The sequence below is a fragment of the Sorex araneus genome, chromosome 2 (assembly GCF_027595985.1).
Source record: "Sorex araneus isolate mSorAra2 chromosome 2, mSorAra2.pri, whole genome shotgun sequence".
Taxonomy (NCBI): Eukaryota; Metazoa; Chordata; class Mammalia; order Eulipotyphla; family Soricidae; genus Sorex; species Sorex araneus.
In genome coordinates this window covers 263,682,510-263,697,058 of record NC_073303.1, presented here as the reverse complement: position 1 = coordinate 263,697,058, position 14,549 = coordinate 263,682,510, and the positions used below count along the sequence as shown (strand labels likewise).

Below are 14,549 nucleotides of genomic sequence, written 5' to 3'. Positions count from 1 at the left end.
CCTGCTGGGGTCGCGGGGGACTTGTGTGGGGCTGTTTTCTCTCCCGAGGCACCTGACCAGGAATGGCTTAGCCTCCTGAAGGAGCAGGCGGGGCCGCCCACCCTCCCCGTGGCCTGCGCCAGTGATGTGGCCCGTCTGGTTCCAGGTGCCCCGGTTCCTCCGTGCCCCGCACACAGGGGTAGCAGTGTGTGGGTGCCAGAGGTCAGGACCGCAATGGGAACGGGAGGGGGAGGCTGGGCTGGCTGCAGCCGGAGGCCCTGAGCAGAGTGTGTGCGAGCTGGGGCTGATCTCGGGCCAGCGAGGGTCCCCTGTTGCCCGTGGACCTGCTGTGCAGCCAGAGGCCCCTTCCCTCGCTGGGCCCTGTCCAGCCTCAGGGACAATCGGAGATTCAGACCCTGGGCCTGGGGGGAACAATGGGTCCCTTGAGGGCCTCCCCCCGCATTGTGCTTGGTGGTGAGAGGTAGCTCTGGGGTCAGCGGGAGGCGCGCGGCCCCGCAGAGCCAGTGTCTGCCCGGTAGGTGCAGGGCTCAGAGAGGCTCCTTCCTGGCCTGCAGAAGGTAGGCCTCCCCACGGACCCGGACGAGCAGCCCACCCTCCTCTCTGGCCTCTACTGTGAGGTCAGTGTGTCTTGTGTCCACTGCTGAGGGTCAGGGCTGGCCGCTGTGCTGCTGTTTCTGCAGAGGCACACAGCCTGAGATTGGGAAGGCAGTGTGCAAGCGGAAGTCGGGGGGGGGGGCGGTGTGCCCAGCAGCTGGGACCCCTCAGCCAGGCAGCTGTAGTATGTCTGGAGGCTGAGAGAGGCGGGCAGACAGCGGGAGGGGCCCACCTGCTCACCCCTCCATTGGCCTGGTCTGGGGTGACCATCCCTGTCCCAGCCCTGGGTGTGCTGGCTTGGGTCTACGGAGGGGCTGCTTACTGGGGAGGGCCCTCCTGCTCAGGCCCCAGCAACTTTGGCTGCCAGGAGGATTGAGTAGATACAGGAGCCAACAGCCAGCGCAGGATGGGGGCCCCTCGGGGCCCAGGACCAGCGTGATGCCCAGTCCCAAGCCAAAAGGAGCGCAGGTCTAGTGCAAGCTGTAGGGGTGGGCGCAGGGCAATAGGTGCTTAGGGGAGCTGGAGCCAGGGCCTGGGGTCTGCTGGTCTGGGGGTGCTCCAGAGGGGACTGGCCCAGTCCCTGTAGCTTGGGCCCCCCTTGGGCACCTTGCTGGGGTCCTGGGTGAGGGAGAAGGGGCTTGTAGGGCAGTAGGATGTGTGTGTGTGTGTGGGGGGGGGGGTCTGAGACTGATGGGAATCTGACTGGAGAGTCCGGCAGTGATCCACACTGAGCAAGGCACAGTGAGCCAGGAGCAGTTTGGGTTCAGGGGCAGGTGGTGTGCTCACTTCAGCTGGTCCTGAGGTCGGGCGGAGCACAGCTGGAGAGGCATGCATGAGTGGGTGTAAGTCTAAGGATGGGATTTCTCGGGACCACCACAGCTGAAGGGAGCCCTGGGACAGTGGGGTGGGCAGGAGGCACCCTCGGGGCTGCCTGGCACCTGGTACCCCGAGTCCCAGGGGTGGAGGAAGCCGCTGTGGGCCCCCAGGCCCCTCCCAGCAGCCCTGCCAGGGGCATGGCCAGGAAGTTTCGCTGGTGTGAGGGAGGACTGGGAGAGGAGGAAATTCCCGGGCAGCCCTTGACCTTGCTGACCCGCAGGAGCGGCTCTGGCTCTTACCCTACCCCTGTGGTTTGGAGGCAGAAGGCAGCATCCCAGCTATTCCCGGGACTGTGGTGTCTTATCCTGTGGAGTGCAGAGTGCAGCATACTGGCACCCCCGTGGGCCCCCCCGTCACTCCCCTGGAAGCATCCTATATGCCCCCAAGGCCTCTCCAGAGCCACTGTGGAGCGACCAGCCCCCCTTTCTGCTCCTCTGGCACCACTGTGGTGTGGTGAAGCGGTGCCCTTAGCCTCCTGTGCAAGGGGGACTCTGTCCTTTAGGGGCATTGCCCTTCCTGGGCCCTTGGCGGGCACGAGGTTGGAGCTGGGCAGGGAGGGTCAGCCTGGAGCAGCGAGACCTACCTGTGTGAGGCAGAGGGCTGGGGCCTCTGTGAGAGTGGACATGGGTAGGAGTGCTCTGTGCCTTTCCACATGTCAGCCTATATGTACGTATAGTGATGGCACTGTCTTGTCTCATCCTAGTGTGTGATACATATGATTGTACACATGTGCTGAGGGCACCGTGTGTGGTGCACGTGGTTGTGAACACATGTATGTATGTATGCTGATGGCATTGCATTCAGTGAGTGATGCATGATTATATGTGCATAGGTGTGGCACCATGTTCAGCCTGTGGTACAGATGATGATGTGCACGTGTATGTGTGCTGATGGCACCATCGTTGTCAGTGTGATGCATGTGATGTCACACGTGTGCGCTGACGGCACTGCATTTAGATGCGCTTGTGTCTGAGCGAGGGTGGGTGTGCATGTGAGGAAGTGGTGTCACTTCCCCAGAAACCCTGGCTGGCCCCTCTTCCTGACCCCCACCCAAGGGGAGAGGCTTTAGCCACATAAAGAGGCCCTGGAGCCCCTGTGCAGCTACTGCGCCACCAGGTCACACCTGCCACGCTGCTCCCCGGGGCACCAGCCTTGGCTCCGGGGTCTAAACTACCCAGGAACAGTACTGACCTTGCTTGTGTCGGGGTGCTGGGAGGCGGAGGCAGCCCTGACCCGGGAGGTGAAGGGAGAGAGCACATGTCCTGCCCACAGGACCCTGCTGGGCGCAAGCCTGCCCACAGTCCACAAAGCTGGGAAGGGGACTTGCCTGGAGCTGGACGCAGGATGAGCCTGTCTCAGTCTGAAGTGTCCAGAGTCTGAGCAGCTATGGGCCTCAGTCTGCTGCTCACAAGAAAGGGTGCCCTCCCCCACAGTCCTGCAGGGTGCAGACGGGAAGAGCACAGCTTGGAGGGGTGTCAGCCAGCCTGCCTGCATGGGGGTGTCCTGGGTGTCCACGGAGAGGTGGGCGAGGGGGCGGTGTCCTTGCGAGTAGGGGCTGAGACGGAGCAGGCTGTGGGCCGAGTCCCATCTGAGCCCCTGCCATGCTGGGTCCAGGCCTGCTCCTGCTGACTCCGGAGGCACTCAGGCCCCAGGGGGCTTCGCAGGGGAGGGTGGGGGGCGGGAGTGCTGGGCCGGAGCAGGTGGCCGGTCGTGGGTCAGGGTGACCCGTGTCCTGGCCTCCCCACGGCGGGCATGGCCGTGAGCCCGAGGCCCGGGGTGGGGGTGCGCAGCCCGGGTCTGGGGGCGCGGCCCGTGCGCGGCTGAGCCCCGCTGCCGGCCGGCCCACCCGCAGGTCCCGCGCCCCGCCCCTATGACCAACATGAGCTGGAGCTTCCTGACGCGGCTGCTGGAGGAGATCCACAACCACTCCACGTTCGTGGGCAAGGTGTGGCTGACCGTGCTGGTCGTCTTCCGCATCGTGCTCACGGCCGTGGGAGGCGAGGCCATCTACTCGGATGAGCAGGCCAAGTTCACGTGCAACACGCGGCAGCCTGGCTGCGACAACGTGTGCTACGACGCCTTCGCGCCGCTGTCGCACGTGCGCTTCTGGGTCTTCCAGATCGTGGTCATCTCCACGCCGTCCGTGCTGTACCTGGGCTACGCCGTGCACCGGCTGGCGCGCGCCCCGCACGCCCCGCGCCGCCGCCCCGCGCGCGCGCCGCCGCCCGGCTGGCCCGAGCTGGGCGACGAGGAGCCCATGCTGGGCCCGGGCCCCGACGACGACGACGACGACGACGACGCGGAGCCCGTGGGGGCGGCCTCGGGCGCCGGCGAGGACGCGGCCGAGGCCAAGGGCGCGGGCGCGGGGGCGGCGCCGCACGATGGGCGGCGGCGCATCCAGCGCGAGGGCCTGATGCGCGCGTACGTGGCGCAGCTGGTGGCGCGCGCCGCCTTCGAGGTGGCCTTCCTGGTGGGCCAGTACCTGCTGTACGGCCTGGAGGTGCGGGCCTCCTTCGCCTGCGGCCGCCGGCCCTGCCCACACGTGGTGGACTGCTTCGTGTCGCGGCCCACCGAGAAGACGGTCTTCCTGCTGGTCATGTACGTGGTCAGCGGCCTCTGCCTGCTGCTCAACCTCTGCGAGATGGCGCACCTGGGCCTGGGCAGCGCGCAGGACGCCGTGCGTGCCCGCCGCCCGCCCGCCGCGCCCGGGCCCGCGCCGCGCCCGCCGCCCTGCGCGCTGCCCGCCGCGCCCGCCGGCCTGGCCGGGCCGCCCGACTACAGCCTGGTGGTGCGCGCGGCCGAGCGCGCTGCCCGCCGCGACCACGGCCTGGCCGGCCTGGCGCTGCAGGCGCTGCGCGACGGCGGCCGCGACAGCCCGCCGGGCCTCGGCCTGCCCGCTGCCTCGAGGGCGCCCGCGCGGCCCGGCGCGCCCGCCTCGGGCTCGGGCAGCGCCACGTCGGGGGGCGCCAAGGCCAGGGCGGGCTCGGAGAAGGGCAGCGCCAGCAGCAGGGAGGGCAAGACCACCGTGTGGCTCTGAGGCGGGTCAGAGAAGCCCGCCGCTGCGTGGACGGGCGCTCTCCTGCCCGGGGTGAGGTGGGCTCGGCCCTGGAAGCCTGGAAGGTTCCCCAGCTCCGACCCGCAGGCCGCAGAGGGGAGCCGGACGCGGGGAGGGGCCCTGGGCCTCCAGGCGCTGCCCTTCAAGCCTTCCCGGTAGGGGCTTCCGAAGACCTCGGCTCTCCCCGCCACTTGGGTAGGGGCAGGGGCTCCTGCCCACAGCCTCTCTGCCCGCCAACCCCTCCCCGGTTTAGACCCCAACATACACAGCGGGAATCAAATAAAACCGACTTTTGTGTACAGCCGAGTGCGAGCAGATCTGAGCGCCCCGTGGACATGCGGCTGGCACCTGTGGATGGGCGCGCCTGCCCAGGCGTGGCCACCACCCAGCTTCTGCGGCTGGGCTGTGCGGCCCTCGGACACGCGGGCACCGCTGGGGGCAGGGTTCACAGGTGGCGTTCAGGGTCCGGGGCTGAGTCGGCCCGCAGCCAGCAGCTTGGAAGACCTGGAGGTGTTCCCAGCACTGCTCTCGGTTGGGACAGAGGGGTGCGTACAGGAGGCTGCGGACGCCGTCCCTTGGCTCCCTCCGCCCGTGGCACGACTGCACCCTCTGCCCGCGGGTTGCCACTGGATCGCGGCAAGCCGATTCCTCCTGAGGGCTGTCTCCCTGGGACGCAGGTCTGATCCGGTTTGATTGTCTCTCTCCACACCCTGACCTTGATTCCTATGAGTGCTGGGATTGAATCTTGGTCTTTTGTGTGCAGAGCAAGTGCTCTGGACTTCAACCATGTCCACAAATCCTGATCTCAGATGGACCCGAGTGGGATTAGGGCCCACCCTGACCTCGATTCCTCTTCATCATGTCTATCACGTTTTATTCTCAGGTCCTGGTACGGGCGTTCCTCAGGTGGATTGGGAGGCATGTGTAGCCCAGTTGGGGGCCGGTAAACGAAAAGCTCCTGACCCGTAGGAGAAGGCCCCTGGGGTACAGTCGGTGTTGTGAGCTTTTGATTTTGGCCTGAGCTTTTGCCATACTTCCTCCCTACCAATCTCACCCGCCTGGGGAGGCCATGGCCATGTGGATGAGCTGCCCAGTGTTCTCCGGGGCCTCTACTGCAATTCCTGATGCTCCTGGCAGGACCCCAGTGTCATGTTTGCAGTCCACCACCTTAAGGCAGACAGCCAGACAGCCCCAACTGAAATACGGTGCCTCAACTGGAGGGGGCGCCCAAACGCTCATTCTGCCCAGCACAACGTCATTGCTTAGCTCCTTAAAACCCCGTGGGAGGCCTGGCTAGCCTGCTCCCTTGTCTCGGGTGTGGTGCAGGGCCAGACCCCTGACCATCCGTCTTCTGGCTCAACGCCCTGCTGGGGTGGGGTTGGGGGGTGGGGGGTCCAGTGTCTGCAGGCCCCGCTCAGGTGGCCTCAGCCCTGGAGCAGGATCAGACAGAAGAGCTTGTCGTATTTTCATCCGTTTCCACAGCCTGAGCCAATTTGCTGGTGGCTCAGGGAGAAGGTGGAGGGCAGTGTGGAGGGTGGAGTGGTGGTGGTGGTGGTGGTGTGTGTGTGTGTGTGTGTGTGCGTGCGTGAGTGAATTTGCTGGTGGCTCAGGGAGAAGGTGGAGGGCAGTGTGTGTGTGTGTGTGTGTGTGTGTGTGTGTGGTACTCTGACACCCTTAGAGGGACAACTTCCTTCTGCCTATGGGAGAGGAAGAAACAACAGGAAAGCACTGCGGCCCTGCAGCAGCTGGAATGCGGGGTGCAGGCCCCCACAGGGACCAATTTTCCAGCCCTCAGCTCCCACCCATCCCAGCAGGCCTCATGGCCTCAGCCAGGGGGCAGCACATGGGCTTGAGTCTCAGGACCTCAGGCTGGACCTGGGTCCACTAATAATACTGTTCACAGACCTGGGTGCAGTGCCCCCTCCCAAAGCTGAGGGTATACGGAGTGTGCGCAGAGGGCAGTTCTGAGAAGGGGCACTGGCAGGCCGTACACAGGTCAGGCTGGTGCAGAGACCCAGGCAGGCATCCCAGAGGAGGAGTGGTGGGAGCATGGGGTGTGTGGGCTGCTGTCTGCTTCACCCACTGAGCCACTCCCTACAAAGCTCCGGGAGAGCCCAAAGTTCACTAACAGCCCTGGAGTTAACCTGCAGTGAGACAGCTCCTGCCTCTTGGGGGCAGGGCTGCCCTTGGTGCTGGATCGGAAGGTCCTGGAGGTTCTGGGCGGCCCAGGATCAATTACTGGCACTTCCTGTGGCCCAGCTGGTGGGAAGCTGATTTCTCCCCTCTAGGGCTGATGGGAGGCTGGAGGAACACGCCCCGCCCCGCGTGTCTTCACCCGTTTCCTTTTTGTCTTTACCTGGCTGGTCACCCCTGGAATGCCAGGCTGGCTAGAGGGAAACCTTTTCCCCAAGGGGCCACATACCAGCACCGGCTGCCACCACCTGCAAGCCAGAGGGGTGGGGATCAAGGGCGGGGAGAATGGGGGATTCAGACAGGGCTGCTCCATACCCCAGACACATAATCAACTCAGACCCACGAGCTGGGAAGATTTGGGGCCTCGCAGGGCTGGACGTGAGATCTGGTGAGCTCTGCACAGCAGAAGAGGAGCTGGAGAAGCAGGGGGCTGGGATGTCTCCAGGGTATGTGTGTGTGTGTGTGTGTAACCAGGTCATGAGTGCCGAGGGCAAGCCCCCCTCCCTCCCACATGGTGTGGAGGCCTTCTGGCACACCTCTGAGTCACCACCATAAGCCCCTAAAGGTGGGGGCTCTTCTGCCTGGATCCCTCCCATCAGCACTCTGCTCTTGGACAGGAAGGACAGGCAATCAAGGGGGCGGTGGGGGGGGCTTCTGGCCTTCTGGAGTGCAGCGTGCTGGAGGGGGCTGGGCTGGGCTCTCTCCAGGGTTCATCCCATCACAGTGGGGGAGGTCATTCCACGCCAAAGATCAACAGGCAACGACGCCCAAAGGCAGCTATGAATGGCATGGCCATGAGCTTTAGGGAAGTGGCACCGGGTGCGCCATGGGGTCAGGAAGCTCGCAGTAAGTGACGTGGGCAGGAAGGAGCCTGGTCACCAGACAACCTGCGCGACGCTCCAACGTACACCGCACATATCGGCGACAGCTAAGGACACAGAGATGCAGGCAGACAGGCACCTGGCTGGGCAAAGTGCTGACGATGGCGAGGAGGGCGGAGAACGACACGGCTTGTTTCATTATGGCTATTGTTCTGGGGCCACACCCTGCTCCGTCCGCGGCCACCGGGGGTCCAACACTGAACTCTCGCATGCCAAGCAAGGGCTCCTGTCCTGTGCGCACGCTCCCGACCCGGATTTTATTATGCTGCCGGCTAAAATTCCAAATGGGAACTTGGCACCCGGTGTTTGGGGCAGGTGGGGCAGGCCTGCGCGGTGGGGGCGGGCCGCCCTGGAACCGGGAGGGAAACGCCGGGCGGGAAACGCCAATCCCAAGGCGCGCCCTCTGGGCACCGGAAGTCGCGCGTGCGCAGGGCGCCCGCGCGCCGCCCCGGCCCGCCCCGCGCGGCACGTCCCGCCCGCCACCAGGGGCCGCTGTGGCGCCCGCTCTTCCCGCGCCCACTCTTCCCGCGCGCCGCCTCACTGGTGCCCGAAATGGCGGCCGCGGCGCTGCTCCGGGGTGCGGCTCCGCGACGCGGCGGCACCGCCTGGCGCTGGCAGCTGCGCGACGCTCCGAGGCGCCGCCTGGCCCAGGACCCAGCAGGCGGCTCGGCCTGGACGCGCTACCCGCTGCAGGGGCGCGGCCTGCTGCGCGTGCGCGGGCCCGACGCGACGCCCTTCCTCCTGGGGCTGCTGACCAATGAGCTGCCGCTTCCGCCTCCCGCGGGCGCCGGCCCCGCCCCGGCGCGCGCGGGCTACGCCCACTTCCTCAACGTGCAGGGGCGCACACTCTATGACGTCATCATGTACCGGTGAGTGGGCGGGGCCGGGCGGGGCCGGGCGGGGCCGGGCGGGGCCTGCGGCCGCGTGCTCATACTCGTGGCCGCTGTCGCTGCCGCTCCGGGTCGGGCCATCCGTGCTGCCCGCACGGCTCCGCCTGGCCCCGGCCCCTTCTTGGGCCTGTGCTCCCGGGAGTGAGCACGGCGCTGCAGCCCGTGCAGGGCACTGCAGCGGGGGCAGGAGGAGGCGCGGGGGGGGGGGTGGTTGCTGCCTCATCGGGCCCGCCCTCGCTCCCTGTGGCCGCACGGGAAAGCACAGCAGGCCCGGTGTGAGCGACGGCTCGAAGGATGTCCCGTGCAGGGTCTGGGAAATACTAGAGATACACCAGAGATGTTCTTTGGGGCCTCAGAGGCAGCCCAGAGTGGGAGCGGAGCTCCGGCCTCACATACGCAGGGCCCCAGGTCCTGTCCACGCCAGAGCATGGCTGGCCCCACGAACAGTGTGGTGAGCGTGGGTGCCGCGAGAAGGCCCTTTGTGTATCTGAGGTTCAGGCTTACTGGGCATCATGATCTTAACCTGTTGCTCTGCTGTAGCGGCACTGGACTTCGAGGAGACATTTTGGCTCCACTCATGGGGATGTGGAATAGTCCCTGTATTGTGTGGGATGGACCCAGAGGTGCCCTCCAGCTGCAGTGCTCAGGATAGCCTGACAGGTGCTCCCCTGGTACATGCTCAGCCTCCTCAGCACTCTTCTGGCTGACCTGTCCGTGTTTCTGGGGGGAGGGCCAGAGGTCACACTGAAGCTTTCAACAGGGACTGTCAGTCCACATGGGACAGGAGGCAGAGAAAGTGCAGAGCCCAGAGCTCCCAGGTCCATACTGGGGACACTTTGGCCCATCCACCTGCCCCTGGCACGCCCAAGTCTGTCATCCTGCCAGGCAAGCCTGAGGCCTGTCGCTGGAGGGGCCTGGATTGTTCCCCTCCCTGGAATGGACTTTCATCACACGCAGTCTTAGTGGCTGTCCTTCCCCCTCAGGACACATGGTGGCTCTTCGCCCTGAAAGATACGTTAGAGCTGCCACTGACATCTGTGGTAACACAGCTTTCCTGGCCACGGGGTTTGCTTTCCACAGTGGCTCCTGGAGCTTCGTCCTTGCTCCTGAGAGCTCTTTCCTTTGATGATGGTGCCAGTCTCTGAGAACTGGTGATTACGCTGGTTTTGCCTTTTTGTTTTTATCTTCCAGATATTTTGTTTTGTTTTTATCTAAGGAGCACATTTGGGTTGCTCCTGGTAGTGCTGGGATGAGGGTGGGGAAATGGCCCTGTGGTCTCTGAAATTGAAGCCGGGCCTCTGGCACGCAAGGCCAGCCCTCTGCCACTGAGCTGTATCTCCAGCCCTCCTGCTGGTTTTTATTTGTGTTTTCCTCATGACAGAGGACGCCAACTTTCTGCTTGCTTGTTTGAGGCGCCTGCTTTCAGGTCTTCCCACTGTTTCTTCTGGCATTTAAAGTCCTCTCTGTGGTGGTGCCCTTATCCTCTTGTTCTTGCTCTGCCTTCTCTCCTGAGGGTCTGTGGGACGATGGACCCCAACCAGAATGTGAGTTGCAGGGCACCCTGACAGCTGGGGCCAGGCCAGCCTCTGCCACCTGCTCCTTGGGTGTGGACCCTGCAGGGCAGACTTCCCCCACTGGGGAGGGGCCTGCAGGAAGACCCTGGGTGAGGGTGCAGGGATGTGCTCCCGTGCGTGTCGCTGGCTCTCCTGTCTCAGCTCTTGCTTTTCTGTGCTTGCTGGTCTGGCGGCTGGGCATGTCTACGTGGCCCTCTTGCTCTCCAGCCCATCTGTTGTCATTCATGCAGAGGGCCCAGCTGGCCACCTGGGCCTCACACCAGCTTCTCTGGGATTCCAGAGTGTGGGGCCACCCCAGTGTGAGTGGGGCACTATGGGGATCCCTTGGGGAGGCAGGAAGTGCCCCTCAACCCTGAGTTTTGGTGCCTTTCATGTGGAGGAGGCCAGCTGGACCCACTTTTGGGGCTGTGATGTTCCCCCTTAGAGCCAGGTGAGGCGGCCCTGATTTCTGCCCTCAGCTCCGGGGCGAGGGGGAGCTCTGTGACACAGCACAGACCAGCACTGGTCAGAGAGGACCCAGCCCTCTGTGCCGCCCTGCAGACCTGTGTCAGCCTTCCGGCACACAGGCCCACGAGCACTCTCCCCACAGGCTCCCTGAGAGTGCGGGCCAGGCACCAGACTTTCTCCTGGAGTGCGACAGCTCTGTGCTGGGCGCCCTGCAGAAGCACCTGGCACTGTACAGGATCCGGCGCAAAGTCACCGTGGAGCCGTGTCCTGAGCTGCGTGTGTGGGGCGTGCTGCCCAGTGCCCCTGAGGCGGGAGCGGCCACAGCCCTGCAGGAGGCAGCAGAGGGTGGCGCCATCCTCGCCCGTGACCCCCGCACTGCCTGCATGGGCTGGCGGCTCCTCACCCAGGATGAGGGCTCCACCCTGGTGCCCGGGAGTCAGCTGGGACACCCCCAGGATTATCACCGGCACCGGTACCAGCAAGGTATGGTTGTGACTGGACCTCAGAGCCCGGGGAAGGTGTGTGGTGCAGAGAGCAGGGCGTGGATGCAGCAAGAGCCCACCTCTGGTGACCCTCTACTTCATAGTCTCCAGGAGACGGGTGCCCACCTCACCAGAGGGGAGTAGGAGGAAGGGGAGTGACGGGGTTGGGTGAAGAGTGGGGGCAGGGGGTGGAAGACAGGGTGATGGAGGGGGAGCCAGGGGTGGGGCCCCTTCCTGCCCCCTGGGTCCTCACTGAGCTCTCTTTGTGGCCTCCACAGGTGTTCCCGAGGGTGTCCTTGACCTGCCCCCAGGAGTGGCCCTGCCCTTGGAGTCTAACCTGGCCTTCATGAACGGCGTGAGCTTCACCAAGGGCTGTTACATGGGCCAGGAACTGACTGCCCGTACCCACCACATGGGTGTCATCCGCAAGCGTCTCTTCCCTGTGCAGCTCTGCGGCCCCCTCCCTGCTGCTGGCATTGTTCCTGGCTCCCCAGTGCTCACTGAGTCAGGGCAGGCAGCTGGCAAGTACAGGGCAGGCCAGGGGGACGTGGGGCTGGCCCTGCTGCGGTCGGAGAAGATCAAGGGCCCACTGCACATCCGAACCGCAGACAGCAGCCAAGTGACCCTGACTGCGTCCGTGCCGGACTGGTGGCCCACAGCGGCCAAGTAGCCCTCAGGGCCCACCAGCCTGCACGGGGTTTCCTGCTCTTGGTTCACACGTGTCCAGCTGGGCCGTACCTGGAACATCAGAGTCACGGGGGCCTGTGGAGCAGAAAGGCCGCCAGCTTCCCGGACAGGGCTAGGCATCGTGCACAGCACCAGTGGGTGATCGGGAGCGTGTGTGATCCTGCCCTCCCAGCGTGACAGCATAGGCCGGAAAAGTGCTTAGACAGGTGAAGGCCGGCCATGGAGATCAAGCTTCAAGACCGGGATTTTCTGCAAAGGCTTTCACTTTGTTTAGCTTTTGTTTTTGAGCCACACCTGGCAGTGCCCAGGGCTTGCTTCTGGCTCTGCACTCAGGGATCACTCCTGGCCGGACTTGGGGGATCAGATGGCTGAACCCAGGTCAGCCGCTTACAAGGCAAGCAGCCTACCCGCTGTGCTCGCTCTGGCTTTTTTGCAAAGATTTCAGAACCTGGTGACATCTACAGCCTTATCAAGTTGTTGTTGTTTTTTATTTGTTTGGTTTCTGGGGCTACATCCAGTGTGCTCAGGCCTTACTCCTGCTTCTGTGCTCATAGATCTCTCCTGGTTTGGCTTGGGTAACCATGCGTGGTGGTGTTAGTGATCAAGCGTGGGTTGATGGCGTACGGCAAGTGTCCCTCCCTGCCTTATCACTCTGACCCTGACATGTTCTGATCAGTTGTCATGCTCAGTCATGAAGCTGCTGCTCTACAGGAGCTGCCCAGCTGCCTGTGGTCAGTTCACTCGAACACTTCGTATGCTGCCCCTCCCGCCTCCCCGTCACCCTTCTTCTGCCAAGTGCACTGCAGGTGGCAGAGCCCCTGGCTGCAGGAGCTCAGAGCAGCTCTTATCTCCCCTGAGTCAGGGCGGGCACCAGGGCGGGAGCTGCTGCATGCATCATGGGACCTCTCAGGCTGTGCCCTGCCAGCATCTGGCGCCATCAGTCTGTGCCATTTCTGTTTGGAGACTGGATGTTTTTTCTCTTGGGCACATCTCAGAAAGGGCAGCCTGGCCGAGCTGAGGAGGGTGCACGGCCAGACCCTGCTACCCCAATGCTCCTCTGTTCAGATGAGACGTGTGGCTCCTGGCCGCCTGGAGGAGGGAGAAAGGCTGGGTAGAGTCAGGTGCATCTGAGCACATGCTTCGAGGAGTGGGTGGCGCTCGTCCTGGCCTCAGAAAGGGTGTGGAGTGGGGCCAATGTCTGGGGACAGCCGAATAGGAATAGGGCTGTGTGGATAGCCTGCCCGGGCCTGCCCTGACCCCTGGCACCTGTGCTGCTCTTGCTATGGAATCCACCTTGTTTTTGGGGGGCACACATGGTGCCCGGGATGGAATGCAGGCTTTCCACATACAACACAGGTACCCAGCCACCTGCGCCACACCCAAGGTCTGTGGCAAGAAGAGGGTGTTAAGCCTGTGGGAACTTCCTGCCAAGCTGCAGCCAGGCACCCTTGGCATCACAGCAAGGCCCCTCCCCAGGTCTCCTTGTCCCTCAGCCACCCACCCTCCTGGCCATGCTGTGCACGCTTTCACAAGCCTGTGGAAGCACAGACGCTGTTACTCTGTGTGCACAGTGCCACCCAAGGCCCGGTCTGGCCCCATCAGTGTGCTCTCCCATCCAGCCAGCCAAGGACAGCGGGGCGATTCTCGATAAGCTGATGTGAATACCCGAGTGCACTGTCTGTCCTGTTGGCAGTCTCTCGGGGGTCCACGCCCAGGAAGCCAGTGACGAAGTTCATTCTGAGAGACTCTCAGACCTTGTCCAGAGCTTGTCTCACTCCCTGGCCCCCGCTACCATGTGGGGAGATCTTGCCAGATCCTGCCCAGGTGCTCTTTACTGTATCTCATCAGGACTTTCCCCCGTATTCTAATCAGATTGTTTCATTTTCCCTCTTTTTTTTTTTTTTTTTTTGTGGGCGGGGGAGTAGGGGTGATAACACACCCACCTGTGGTAAGGGCTTACTTTTGGTTCTATGCTCAGGAACCACTTCTGGCTGACTCAGGAGGTCCTTTGGGATGCTGGGGTTGAAACTTGGGTCAGCTGCATGCAAGTGCCCTCCCCACTATTCTCTCTTGCCCTTCGTTTTCCCCCAAGTCTTATGTTCACACTAGTTCTTTGTCCACTGTAGTGGGTGCTCAGCTGCAGAGTGCCACAGTCAGCATTAGTGACTAGTCTGCAGATGACTGCCCATGTCTTTGTTATGGATACCCTGGTTCCTTTGCACGGCTGGTTCCCAGCACCTGTGGTGTGTCCAGTGAAGTTCAGGTGTCGGGATCCTGGCCAGTCAACTCCGGCAAACTGGAGTATGATGCCCCGAAGTTGCCGGACTTACTCCCTGTGGGAGAGGGAGTGGGAAGGGGAGAAGCCTCTGCCCTGGCCCTCTGCTCGCCACAGGATTCCTGCCACCTCTGTGTCGAGAAAGAAACTGAACGCCCAGAGGGGGGAATCTGGTGGTCAAGCAGTCTCCATTTATTTATACACCTTTTCAGGGTGGGATTCTCATGCAAGGCACATAGGTCACCTTCATCCCGTTGGGCTACAGGTATCAGCTAATGATTTGCATATCCTGCTTAGGGCCGCTTATCAGTATGGGCAGGTGGTCACAGTCATGCCCCTCACCCTCAACCAGAGTGCCGATGTGTGGGGAGTGCTGGAGCGAGTCCCTGGGTCTTTGTAAACAGGGCCGGCTCTTGCTTCAAGGGCAGGGGATTTGGTCACAGTCTCAGGCTAGCTGCTGAGACCCCAACATTCAGGGAACACCTGTGTCTGCCCAGCACCTCATTGTAAACAGCAGAGTCAAGTACACAAAGGAGAAGACATACAAGCGGCTCTAGCCCCATGGAAAGTGCCACTGTTGATAGTGGAGCTAGAA

At 63.3% G+C, this 14,549-nt stretch overlaps 2 protein-coding genes across 3 annotated transcripts; both read left to right on the top strand.

Annotated features, from left to right (window-relative positions):
- Window positions 1-32: 32 nt before the first annotated feature.
- On the top strand, window positions 33-4,826 carry GJC2 (gap junction protein gamma 2). Of its 2 annotated transcripts, none has more exons than XM_055129353.1 (2): window positions 33-557; window positions 3,323-4,826. In XM_055129353.1, exon 2 carries the CDS (start codon window positions 3,341-3,343, stop codon window positions 4,505-4,507), a length of 1,167 nt encoding a protein of 388 aa, XP_054985328.1. In that variant the 5' UTR covers window positions 33-557; window positions 3,323-3,340; the 3' UTR covers window positions 4,508-4,826. The 2 variants fall into 2 exon arrangements, with proteins under 2 accessions (XP_054985328.1, XP_054985327.1); XM_055129352.1 differs by having other exon boundaries at window positions 33-617.
- Window positions 4,827-7,751: 2,925 nt separating this feature from the next.
- On the top strand, window positions 7,752-13,428 carry IBA57 (iron-sulfur cluster assembly factor IBA57). The gene is made up of 3 exons (XM_004611504.2): window positions 7,752-8,468; window positions 10,653-10,993; window positions 11,271-13,428. Exons 1-3 carry the CDS (start codon window positions 8,152-8,154, stop codon window positions 11,660-11,662), a joined length of 1,050 nt encoding a protein of 349 aa, XP_004611561.1. The 5' UTR covers window positions 7,752-8,151; the 3' UTR covers window positions 11,663-13,428.
- The last annotated feature ends 1,121 nt before the right edge of the window (window positions 13,429-14,549 follow it).